This window comes from Megalobrama amblycephala, linkage group LG17 (genome assembly GCF_018812025.1).
Source record: "Megalobrama amblycephala isolate DHTTF-2021 linkage group LG17, ASM1881202v1, whole genome shotgun sequence".
Taxonomy (NCBI): Eukaryota; Metazoa; Chordata; class Actinopteri; order Cypriniformes; family Xenocyprididae; genus Megalobrama; species Megalobrama amblycephala.
Genome location: NC_063060.1, coordinates 8,426,489 through 8,439,017, shown reverse-complemented (window position 1 = coordinate 8,439,017; position 12,529 = coordinate 8,426,489). Strand labels below are relative to the sequence as shown.

Here is a 12,529-nt window from a genome sequence, read left to right as displayed (position 1 = left end):
CTTTAAAACAAACAATTCATTTAGACCATCTAATCCACACATACACAAACACACACAGTTCAGATGAGAAAAAAACTTTAGATGTTAGCTAAATTATTATAGTGTATGGTGCAAAGAAATAGTGCATTTTCACTGAAATTTGTGTTTTTGTGATAACATTTCAAAACATTTTTAAAGACCAGATAACTCCAGACCAGATAGAACGAACGTTCTATCAACGTTACTAGAATTATGTTCGGTTACAACTTTGAGAGAACCTTGCCAGAGTTCTGAGAATGTTCCCAGTTAGGATATTTCTTGTTTTTCCATCAAATAATTTATAGGCTACTTCTTTATTTTGTTCTTATTGTGTGTACAATGTTAGAGGTCTGACTGTCCGACCTACAGTCCTACAGCTAAAAGCATAACGTTCAACTCAATTAACAGCCTGAATTATTGATGTCTGTCTGGACCAGAATTTGTGTGTACACTGGAATTAAAAGCCTCCGGTGTCACCTGTCACACTGCAGTGTGTGTGTGTGTGTGTGTGTGTGTGTGCAGACAGACGGAGAGATATAAAATCTCTTTCATCTGTCAATTCTCAGTTTATTTCACCTTTAGTGAAGATGCCCCTTTAGTTTAAGTTTCATGATTTACCAGATGTTCAGAGAAACAAGAGGACATTTTGCATAGGTCATGTGATAAAATAAAATAAAATATGTGTTAATTTGGATTAAATATTATTAAAATATGATTTTGTTTTGATGTGAGAAGAATAAAAGAAACATTTAAGAACTTTCTAAATGAAAGCTTATATGTTATATATTATACTATATTAGATTTTTATTTTCTTAATAATACAAGTAACAAGTTTATTTTATTATTATTTTTATATGTATTTTATATTGGTTATAATGTACTGTATCCAATGCTATCTCCATATTAAGTTATGAAAACATTATTTCTGAACATTAAAAAATGTTCTTGGTTATATGAACATAAAGGGAACATTCCGTGTTATCCTTTTGCAAACATTATGGGAACGTTACTTTTGAATGTTCTCTAAACGTTCTGAAACAAGTAAATGTTAGATGAACATCCAAATAAAATGCTTCAAAAAAGTTCCATGAATGATGTAGATAATGTTTTTGTGATAAAATTTTGAGAACATAAGTTTTTACTTGTAAAAACCATAAATTTGGCAGTATTTTACAGTAAATTGTGATTTTAACCAACTAAAGCAGGTAAACAGGGTAAAAGACCAGAAAACTTTGAACAAACATTCTATCAACGTTACAAGAATGTTGTTCTGAGAATGTTCCCAGTTAGCTGGGATATTTCTTTTGTTTTTTCATCAAATAATTTATATAGGCTAATAGCTAATTTAACTTAAATTATCAAAATAAATCTCTCTCTCTCTCTCTCTCTCTCACTCTCTCTCTCCTTGTGCGTTAAACCAGGCAAATCCACATCCAAACAAAACATCCTCCTCAAAACGGAAAGCTTGGGTATCACCTATGTCAGTTTGGATTGGGAGAGAGAGAGAGAGAGAGATCAGGGATGAAGGCAGGCCTAATAGTTGTACAGTAAATAAGAGAGAGGGATAGCGGTAAAGATAAATAGTGAGGGAAGGGTTACAGGTGTCTTTCTTCATTCCTCCAGAAAAAAGCATCTCCACTGAACAGGTAACAACATCTCTCTTAAGAGTGTCTTTATAAGAGAAATTATACTTGTAAATGTTGTTTTATAAATTCAAAAGAGGAAAAATATCCATTTGGCCTGTAGTTCATTTTACGCTAAACTGTTTCAGAGTTTTAGTGCAGTGTTAGTGCATATAAGTTGAGGATTTAATCAAATTTCAAATGTTTATCATTTTAACAGATTTTCCTCTTTTATATTCTTATTTATTGATGTTGTACCTATTTTAAAGAACAGTATAATGTTTTAAAGGAAAAACTTTAAATATAAAAATAGAAATCATTTGACTTTTTAATTTCTAGCTAAATAAGTCAGTCATAAAAGTGAGTGTTATGGACGTTTTGACGCATGTAACAGAAGCTCATTCTGAAAAGTATTTTATACATTTTGGAATCTTTAAAAGTCTGACATCATCGGCAGCTTACAAAGTATGTGTAAAAAAATAACATTAGATCGAATGACACTGAAAACGAACCCATAGCCTAATGTATTTTCTGCATTCAACCAAACCTGCGAAAACAATCCAGCTGTGACAGAAGAACTGAAACTCAGGGGAAAAAAGGTACAAAAGCTGTCACTGGGATGTTACCCTTTAATAAGGCTCTAAAATGTACCATTTAGGTACTAATATGTTCATTTTGTAACCAATATTTACCTTTGAGGTACTAATATGGACTCTTTAGGTACAAAGGTACCTTTTGAGAGGGTACTGCCCCAGTGATAGCTTTGTACCTTTTTTTTTTAAGAGAATGTACTTGAAGTAGCCAACCGAACAAAAAAATCGCTTCTTATTTTTACTCACTGATTTATTTAAGCTTAGGGAATAAAGATGATGCTGATTATGAAGACAATAATGAAGATATTAATATCTTACAGATGGAGTGTAACTGTAATTCCTCTCTGGGTGCTTTTTCCTCGACTTACTGGAGCAGAAGTAAGTGAATGTGTGTGTGTGTGTGTGTAGTGCACATCTGGAGCTGGTGCAGATTTATTGGTGCAGTTTGTTAGTCGTTGCTTATTTCATAGATATTTATGATATGATTCCATATGTCCATGACATTTTATGTGTGCTATTACACACATAAAATGTCCTGCTCCATCATTTGACTAAACACATGGTGGGTTTTAAGTGCCAAAGCAAAAGGTATCTGTATATTTTATAAGACATCAGTATGGTTTGGAGCACAAAACAAATTTATTACATTTAACTACAGAATTAATCCGTTACATTCATGACAGAAAATGCATATTAGAGTTTTTTTCTGAATTGCTAAAACACATTTCTCGAAACCATCACCCACTTTCTCAAAACCTTAAACACAAAACCAAATCTTCAAACTACATTTAGAGTTTGACTCTTCTAGCAAAATCAAACTGCCTCAAAACCATTTTATCTGTGCTCAAAATCAAATAATGCTTTCAGGTCATACACACAGCCAGTCAAAATATAAACTCTACAGATCATTCGTCAAAAAATCCAAAACATGCAGTTACAGAAAAAGTATATTGTACACAGTAAACAAATTTTACAATTACGTAAAAAAGGTATAGTAATCGCACTGCAAGTATTGTACTGAATATTGTATAGTACAGAATGTCTGTATATTCAGCACTTGCATACCGTAAAAATACAGTAGTCCAACTGCAAAAGCCAAAAAGGTTAAAAAAACTCTAACTGAAAAGCATGTTACGGACCATTACAGTTTTTTTCTGAATTGTTAAAACACTAAACCCCATTCTCTGAAGCAAATTCTCAATAGCCTAAGCCAATTTGTCAAATAAATCACTCTTTTAGTCCACTTTTAAATACACTTTTCCTGATAAATTTACTCACCCCCATATCATCCAAGATGTTCATGTCTTTCTTTCGTCAGTCGAAAAGAAATGAAGGTTTTTGAGGAAAACATTCCAGGATTATTCTCCTTACAGTGGATTTCAATGGCTACCAACAGATTGAAGGTCAAAATTAGTTTCAGTGCAGCTTCAAGGGCTTTAAACGATACCAGATGAGTAATAAGGGTCTTATCTAGCGAATCGATCGGTCATTTTCGAAAAAAATACAACCGTTTGCTTTATAAACAAAATATCGCCTTGAACGTACTTTCCGCTTCCGCATTCTTCATAACGCTTACGCTGAATGTTCTACGCCTTCCAAGTTACGGAAAAAAACGAAACTGGCGCCGCGTTCGTTCCGTAAGTAGAATAGGGAAGGCGTAGAACATTCAGCGTAAGCGTTATGAAGAATGCGGAAGCGGAAAGTACGTTCAAGGCAATATTTTGTTTATAAAGCATAAACGGTTGTATTTTTTTCGAAAATGACCGATCGATTCGCTAGATAAGACCCTTATTACTCATCTGGTATTGTTTAAAGCCCTTGAAGCTGCACTGAAACTGTAATTTTGACCTTCAATCTATTGGTAGCCATTGAAATCCACTGTAAGGAGAAAAATTCTGGAATGTTTTCCTCAAAAACCTTCATATTTTCGACTGACGAAAGAAAGACATGAACATCTTGGATGACATGGGGGTGAGTAAATTTATCAGGAAAAGTGTATTTAAAAGTGGACTAATCCTTTAAACAAGTTCAGGCAGTTAGACACCATTTGCAAATCACATGCACTTTTTTTTTTTTTGCAAAACTCTAAACACATTCTCACTTACTCAAGTTAAACACTAAACACTAAAACACAGTTGTCCTTTACACACGACTCAAAATTGGTCACACTTATTTTTAATGATGTGATTAGCCCAACTGTACAATATAAGTGAGTTAGAGTGCACATTTGGCACAGGTGCATTGAATGCTGATGTTGAATGCTGCAGTTGCACAACTCTTTTGAGTGTAATGTAACATTCTTTTCATTAAGAGGTTTTTTTTTTTTTTGCCTTTTGCAGTTGGACTACTGTATTTTTACAGTATGCAAGTGCTGAATATACAGACATTCAGTACTATACAATATTCAGTACAATACTTGCAGTGCATACAGTCAAAAGGTGCATCTCAATTCATGTACCTATCAAGCAGCAACCTCCCCCAGTTTCTCTTAAAGCCAATACTTAAACTGCAATTCATCGACTGGCCACTAGAGAAAGGCTCTGAAAAAGAGCATACGCTCATTGACCCCCATGTTAAAATGGCCAACTTTACAGCAGAAAAAAACATGTTTACAGCTTGGTACAAATTGTGGTTTTGGTCTATACTGCTAATTTTGCCCTTCATGACAACTCTGAGGGAGGAATTTTTTTTTTTATAACTCATTCATTTTGATGCAAAAACTTGAGAAAATGAGATCCAGGCAGTAGATAAAGTTGATGAAAAATTATTTATTCATTACAATTAAATTTAGCCTCACATGCAAACTTTAATCGATAATGAAAATACTTAATAAAACCAAAAGGTCAAATAACCTTCATAAAGTATTAGTCAATAGTTAATAATACAATTTAGAGTATTGTAAAATTTAGAGTATTGTATCTAATAGATGAAAATGCAGATAAGAGACAAGAAGTAGAAGCCAAGGAGAGCAAAGGAGGGAAGAAAGCTGAATTATCAATGACGTGGTCAGCTTTATACCATGAGCATATAGGGAAATTTACATCCCACACAAACGGATGTTTTTGTTCTAAAAGAAAAGGTTAAATGTTTTTACCCATTAGTCACAGACTGGTCCAGTGTCAAAAATAGATATAAAAGTTGGTTTGACCCCCTTTGGGAATTTTGCAAATCTTACCCTTTTAAATGTCATCAGGAAAAATAACAGACATATTTTGATCAGATTCAAATTCAAATGGTTAATTCTGAAAAACACCACTTCTACAATACTTGGCAGGTGTCAGCGTGACCTGTCACACTGGAACACTTGAAGAACAATTGAACATGACAAGCATACTCTCTTAAATATAAAATAAGATAACCATAAAGGTACAATCACAAGTGAATACTTGAAAATATGATGTGAATTAATATGTAAAGTAGAAGTACATAAATATAGGAAATCAAAAGTGAAACTGATAAATCATAAGCCACAAATGATTAAAATAAGTAGGCTATTAATAGAAATGCATGAATATAAATATATTGACCATTTCGGATCCATCACATTTAAATTTTATTAAGCCTTAAATTTCTGCATAATTAAGGGCGTGGTCACTTGAGTGACAGGTGGATTGCGCTGATGTCTGTGAGCTGTCACTTTACCGCAGCTAATTCCAGCCTCTGAATTTGGGATTATTTTATAAAATTATAAAATAATATGGCTTTCTGTGTTAATGGTCGAGACTCGAGACAGATGTGCATCTGTGTAGATGTGCGCGCATGCGGAAGATAAACAGAACACACGTTGTTGGATCGTCTTTTGGCATTGGCTAAAAATCTCATGATCGCTATTTCATTATAAAGGTATGAAGTCCCGTTTGATTTCATGGTTTTAGCAACCAGGCACCTCAGTTTCAACCACATCCCGCCTCTTTGTCCAGTTTCAGTTATCCGGGAGTCACATGCGGTGATGCGCTGCTAAGATGGCAGCGGCCTCATTTTCGCTTCAAAAATGCTCTTCAGAAATCTACAGGTGACGTCACGGACACTACGTCCATATTTTTTGTTTTTACAGTCTATGGTACCTATGCACTATCCTATGACATTTTTAAGTATAAATAGTGCGAGTAGTGCGTTCACACAGAAAATTCCAAAAAGAAAATGTACACTTTAATTACCCGGATGATGCACCAAATTAATGGAAAAAATGAAGTGTGGAATGTTGGACACTTTATGCACTCAACTCAGCTTTAATTACGTTGCGGAGGGGGGATCAGACTCCAATGTTGAATGACAAAATAACTTGTAAAATGTATATACTGCATGGATGAGTAGGCCTACGTAGTGCATAAGTACATAGTGTATAAATGCAAGACGCGTCACTTGCATTGTTTTGAGAAAGTTGGTGTTGGTTTTGAGAAATGTGTTTTAGCAATTCAGAAAAACTGTAAAAAGAGTTGTGCAACTGCAAAATCAAAGTCCATGAGAGATTCACTCTGCCTCAGCATCACGTCTTTGTGCTGAGTCCGGCCTGAGAGCTTTGTCCACTTCACAGGCAATGTCGTCTCTTGCCAGGCACAGGCAAAAACCCTCTGGTGTGCCAGATCCTGCCTTGACAACACCACCTCTTACACAAACTCTTCCTTTTAAATTCCTTTTCAAATTTAAATTCTACTTTCTAATCCTGTTATTTTCAGAAAACTAAGAATTTCTCTCATAATACTAGTTTGTCCTGAGGCACAGCTTAAAAGATTTGATATAGTGAAATTAAATAATCCAATGTTTCTCAGTTTTTTAAATAACTCATCTCTTTCTTTTGTATACACTGCACAATGTAGAAGTACATGCTCAATAGTCTCTGCTTCATTGCATGTATCACATAATCCTGACTGATGTTTCCCTATTATGAATAAAGAATGATTTAAACCAGAATGTCCAATTCGTAGTCAAGTAATAATTATGTCTTCTTTTCTACTGTTAAAGCATATTCTCCCTTTACCAACTTGTTTTTGGATACTGTATAAGTGCCTGCCCTTTAAGTCCTTGTCCCACATTTCCTGCCACTTTATATTCAAGAGTTCTTCAATGATGTACCTCAATATTTGTACTTTTTATTGCTTGTTTGGCCAGTTTATCAACTATTTCATTACCTTGTACTCCTACATGTGCAGGTACCCATGTGAACCTCAGGACTATACCCATTTCTTGAATCCTATGCATATTAATAAGTACCTCATATGTTAAATCCTTCCTTGATGTTGATTGTTCACTTTCTATTAACTATTTAAAGCTGCAAGAATCAGAACAGATGACTACCCTTGAAGGTTTAACTTCCTCCACCCATTGAATAGCTAATAAAATTGCTATTAGCTCTGTTGTAAAGACAGAAACATAATTAGTTAACCTTTTCTGAATGTTGATCTGTAAACTTTGGATATATACAGCTGCAGCTGAATTTCCTGATGTAGGATCTTTAGACCCATCTGTGAAGATATGGAGCATAGAAGAGTAAGTTTGATCTAGGTATTGTTGAACAATAACCTCCTTAGATATAGATTTCTCATTCTTGATCATCTTTTGAAGATTAAAATCTACTTGAGGCATAGGAAGCAACCAAGGAGGAATATTTGGTATAACAACTGAGGGACTAACTGAGATTTCTGAAATACCCAAAAACGTAGCTTCTCTATTTGCTGTCCAACCAAAACTTTTAATTTTATTATTCCCATATTCCCAGCAGTCCTTCAATATGTCCTTTACTGGATGTGACTCAGAATGCCCTTTTACATTTATCCAATAATTCATTGATAATTTCAATTTTCGTAAACTTACAGGCATTTCTCCTACCTCCACTTGCATGGCTGATATTGGGGAAGAGCTGAACGCTCCACTACTTATTCTTAAAGATTGAGCCAGAATAGTTTCTACTTTTTTAATCAAGCTTTCTATCTCTCAAGCATAACTTTGCGTTCTTGTTTCCCTCAGCAGTGCTTTTTCCTGATTGGGCGTATAAACCAGCGTGGTCTCCAGGCTCACGGCAGGTGCAGTTATGGCACTTCCTGTTAGAGCTATTAGGGCGTGGTGAAGGCGGAGCTATCACGTGGGGCAGCGAATGGGGAGAGTTTGTAATCAGAGACCCAGAGAGATTGGCTAAACTGTGGGGGGAGAGGAAGGGCAAGCCACACATGAATTATGACAAACTCAGCAGAGCTTTAAGGTACATGCACTGCACTGACTCCAATCCATACACACATTCATACATATAAAAATTATATATATATATATATATATATATATATGTATGCAGTATCTCACAGAAGTGAGTACACCCCTCACATTTTTGTAAATATTTTATTATATCTTTTCATGTGACAACACTGAAGAAATGACACTTTACTACAATGTAAAGTAGTGAGTGTACAGCTTGTATAAGAGTGTAAATTTACTAAATAACTCAACACAGCCAATAACCGCTGGCCACAAAAGTGAGTACACCCCTAAGTGAAAATGTCCAAATTGGACCCAAAGTGTCAATATTTTGTGTGGCCACCATTATTTTCCAGCACTGCCTTAGAGGGTTAGTTCACCCAAAAATGAAAATTCTGTCATTTATTACTTACCCTCATGCTGTTCCACACCCGTAAGACCTTCGTTAATCTTCAGAACACAAATTAAGATATTTTAGTTGAAATCCGATGGCTTAGTGAGGCCTTCATAGGGAGCAATGGACACTTCCTCTCTCAAGATCCATAAAGGTACTAATAAGGTATATTTAAATCGGTTCATGTGAGTACAGTGGTTCAATATTAATATTATAAATCGACAAGAATATTTTTGGAGTGCCAAAAAAAACAAAATAGCGACTTATTTAGTGAAGGCTGATTTCAAAACACTGCTTCAGGAAGCATCGGAGCATAAATGAATCAGTGTATCGAATCATGATTCAGATCGCGTGTCAAACTGTCAACGGCTAAAACTTCCTTCCGACTTTGGCGCTCCGAACTGCAGATTCGATACACCGATTCATTTGTGATCAGATGCTTCCTGAAGCAGCGTTTTGAAATCGGCCATCACTTTATAAGTCGTTATTTTGTTTTTTTTGGCGAACCAAAAATATTCTTGTCGCTTTATAATATTAATATTGAGCCACTGTACTCAGATGAACTGATTTAAATATGTTTTTAGTACATTAATCCTCTTCCACTCCTCCATGATGACATCACGGAGCAGGTGGATGTTAGAGACCTTTCGCTCCTCCACCTTACATTTGAGGATGCCCCACAGATGCTCAATAGGGTTTAGGTACCCTCAGCTTCTTTACCAAGGCAGTGGTCGTCTTGGAGGTGTGTTTGGGGTCGTTATCATGTTGTAATACTGCCCTGCGGCCCAGTCTCCAAAGGGAGGGGATCATTCTCTGCTCATTCATGGTTCCCTCAATGAACTTTAGCTCCCCAGTGCCGGCAGCACTCATGCAGCCCCAGACCATGACACTCCCACCACCATGCTTGAATGTAGGCAAGACACACTTGTCTTTGTACTCCTCACCTGGTTGCTGCCACACACGCTTGACACCATCTGAACCAAATAAGTTTATCTTGTTCTCATCAGACCACAGGACATGGTTCCAGTAATCCATGTCTTTAGTCTGCTTGTCTTCAGCAAACTGTTTGCGGGCTTTCTTGTGCATCATCTTTAGAAGAGGCTTCCTTCTGGGACAACAGCCATGCAGACCAATTTGGTGCAGTGTGCGGCGTATGGTCTGAGCACTGACCGACTGACCCCCCACCCCTTCAACCTCCGCAGCAATGCTGGCAGCACTCATACGTCTATTTCCCAAACACAACCTCTGGATATGACGCTGAGCACATGCACTGAACTTCTTTGGTCAACCATGGCGAGGCCTGTTCTGAGTAGAACCTGTCCTGTTAAACCGCTGTATGGTCTTAGCCACCATGCTGCAGCTCAGTTTCAGGGCCTTGGCAATCTTCTTATAGCCTACGCCATCCTTATGTAAAGCAACAATTCTTTTTTTCAGATCCTCAGAGAGTTCTTTGCCATGAGGTGCCATGTTGAACTTCCAGTGACCAGTATGAGAGAGTGAGAGCGATAACACCAAATTTAACACACCTGCTCCCCATTCACACCTGAGACCTTGTGACACTAACGAGTCACATGACACCAGGGAGAGAAAATGGCTAATTGGGCCCGATTTGGACATTTTTACTTAGGGGTGTACTCACTAATGTGGCCAGCGGTTTAGACATTAATGGCTGTGTGTTGAGTTATTTTGAGGGGACAGCAAATTTGCACTGTTATACAAGCTGTACACTCACTACTTTACATTGTAGCAAAGTGTAATTTCTTCAGTGTTGTCACAAGAAAAGATATAATAAAATATTTACAAAAATGTGAGGGGTGTACTCACTTCTGTGAGATACTGTATATATTTACACACATACATACAGTATTGTGTAGGTTTACATAATTATCTCACTTCTCTTCAGATTTATAAGGAAAAATATAATAAAATTATGAAAAATATAATATTGATATATCAACCTCAAAGATATGTAGGCATATGATATCTATGTTTACAAATTAAAATTTTATTTAAAAATTGTTACACTATATGAATTTTATATGACTCATGTTATTTTCTATGGGGCTATATTATTATAATATAGCTATATTTACAGGCTCTGTAATGTCATGTACCTATTGTTCCAATTGTATGTACAAAAAAATTTAAAAACACATCATTTTCTTAAAATTTTATGAAGAGATGAATCCCTTGTTTGACAAGTCTGTTGTTTTTCCCAATCAGGTATTATTATAATAAGCGAATTTTGCACAAGACCAAAGGAAAACGTTTCACCTACAAGTTTAATTTCAGCAAACTAATCTTAGTGAATTACCCAAGTTTTCCAACTTGCCCACAGGTGCGTGAGAGTGTTTTTAAATGTTTTATTGCATAGCTGCAAATTTGACTTATGCATATTATAATTGTTATTTTTCCCTCATTCTTTTTTTTTTTTTTCAGAATACAGCATCTGTACCTTTCTCTGCCTTTCCTTCTCAGCTTTCCTTCTACAACCCTTCTATTGACAGGGGTAAGAGTGTTACTGCTGTCCTTGGAACAATTAAATGTTGCTTATTTGAGATGTCATCATTAATTTGAGCAAAAAGTAATGGAAAATTGATTCAGTTTTTAACATTGCCTTTTTTTTCTCTGTGTGCATCTTTGTTTGTGGACAGCTGTACAGTCAATTTCTCATCCCCTTCTGATGCCATACAGCTTCCCCAAACCCCTCCCCTTTCCTCAGGCACATCCAATCCAAAGGCAATTTCCCCTCTTTTCTGGACCGCCTTCCTCAGGGACTAACCTATCAGAGCTCTCCTGCCAGTCACCAGTCAACTCCGCCCTGCAGTTCACCCAAACTTTAAACTGGCCAGTCAAAAGCTACACAGAGTGGCCTTTCAGCCGAGTCATGGGATTACAAGAGAGGACTAAAAGTGGACCACAAGACAAAAACCATCACAATGAAGAAGACAAAAAAAATATTTCCTGAAACCAAGTTTTGTTGTTATCATTATTATTGTTTTTTATCATAATTATCTCTTTTTGTTTTAAGTTTATACATTCTCATTGGATGGTTGAGAGCAAAGCACTTTATATATCTGACACTATACCTTCATCCTCTCCCCAGGACATTTTGACCCGGAATTCATTTTCTTTTAATTTTTAGAAATTGAGTGTTCATCGGAGTGTTACAAAACCTTGTCATTCACATTTGAAATTGGAATGCACACAAAAATTGACTGGATTCAAGGAGTTGTTGTGGTTGTAATAAAAAATAGTAACAAATCCTTCCCTCGCAGGTCAATTTGACCCCTATAGAAGTGAATGGGAAATGGGAAAAATGTTTTTGTTATTTGTCATAAAAAAAGTAAATAAAAAAAATCAGAACACGCATACAAATAAAGGGAAGAGACTATAGAACATCCCCAATGCAGACCACACTCACATTCAAACACACACCTACAAATTCCCATAAAAATGAATGGGGGGCATATAATGGTCCAGTTTGTTTTGCTCCATATAGAGCTTTAAGGCCATCTAGTGGCAATATTCATGAAATGCCATGCTATTTTTTCCCCATAAGGTCAGCAGAGACACCCAATGCATGATTTTTTAAAAAGTTATTTTGTATTTAAAGAATGTGCTTGTTGTTAAAACTGCATTATTGTTAAAATATAGTAATTTAGAAATCAATAAAATAATGATAATAAAATGCATTAAAAATATCAGAGACAATA

The 12,529-nt window shown here is 35.8% G+C and overlaps 1 protein-coding gene across 1 annotated transcript; it reads left to right on the top strand.

The window, feature by feature from the left end:
- Positions 1-1,501: 1,501 nt before the first annotated feature.
- LOC125249959 (ETS domain-containing transcription factor ERF-like) lies at positions 1,502-12,078 on the top strand. The gene is made up of 6 exons (XM_048162218.1): positions 1,502-1,664; positions 2,554-2,611; positions 8,198-8,429; positions 11,037-11,151; positions 11,253-11,322; positions 11,468-12,078. The coding sequence occupies exons 2-6, from the start codon at positions 2,554-2,556 to the stop codon at positions 11,779-11,781; spliced, it is 789 nt and encodes a 262-aa protein (XP_048018175.1). The 5' UTR covers positions 1,502-1,664; the 3' UTR covers positions 11,782-12,078.
- Positions 12,079-12,529: the final 451 nt, after the last annotated feature.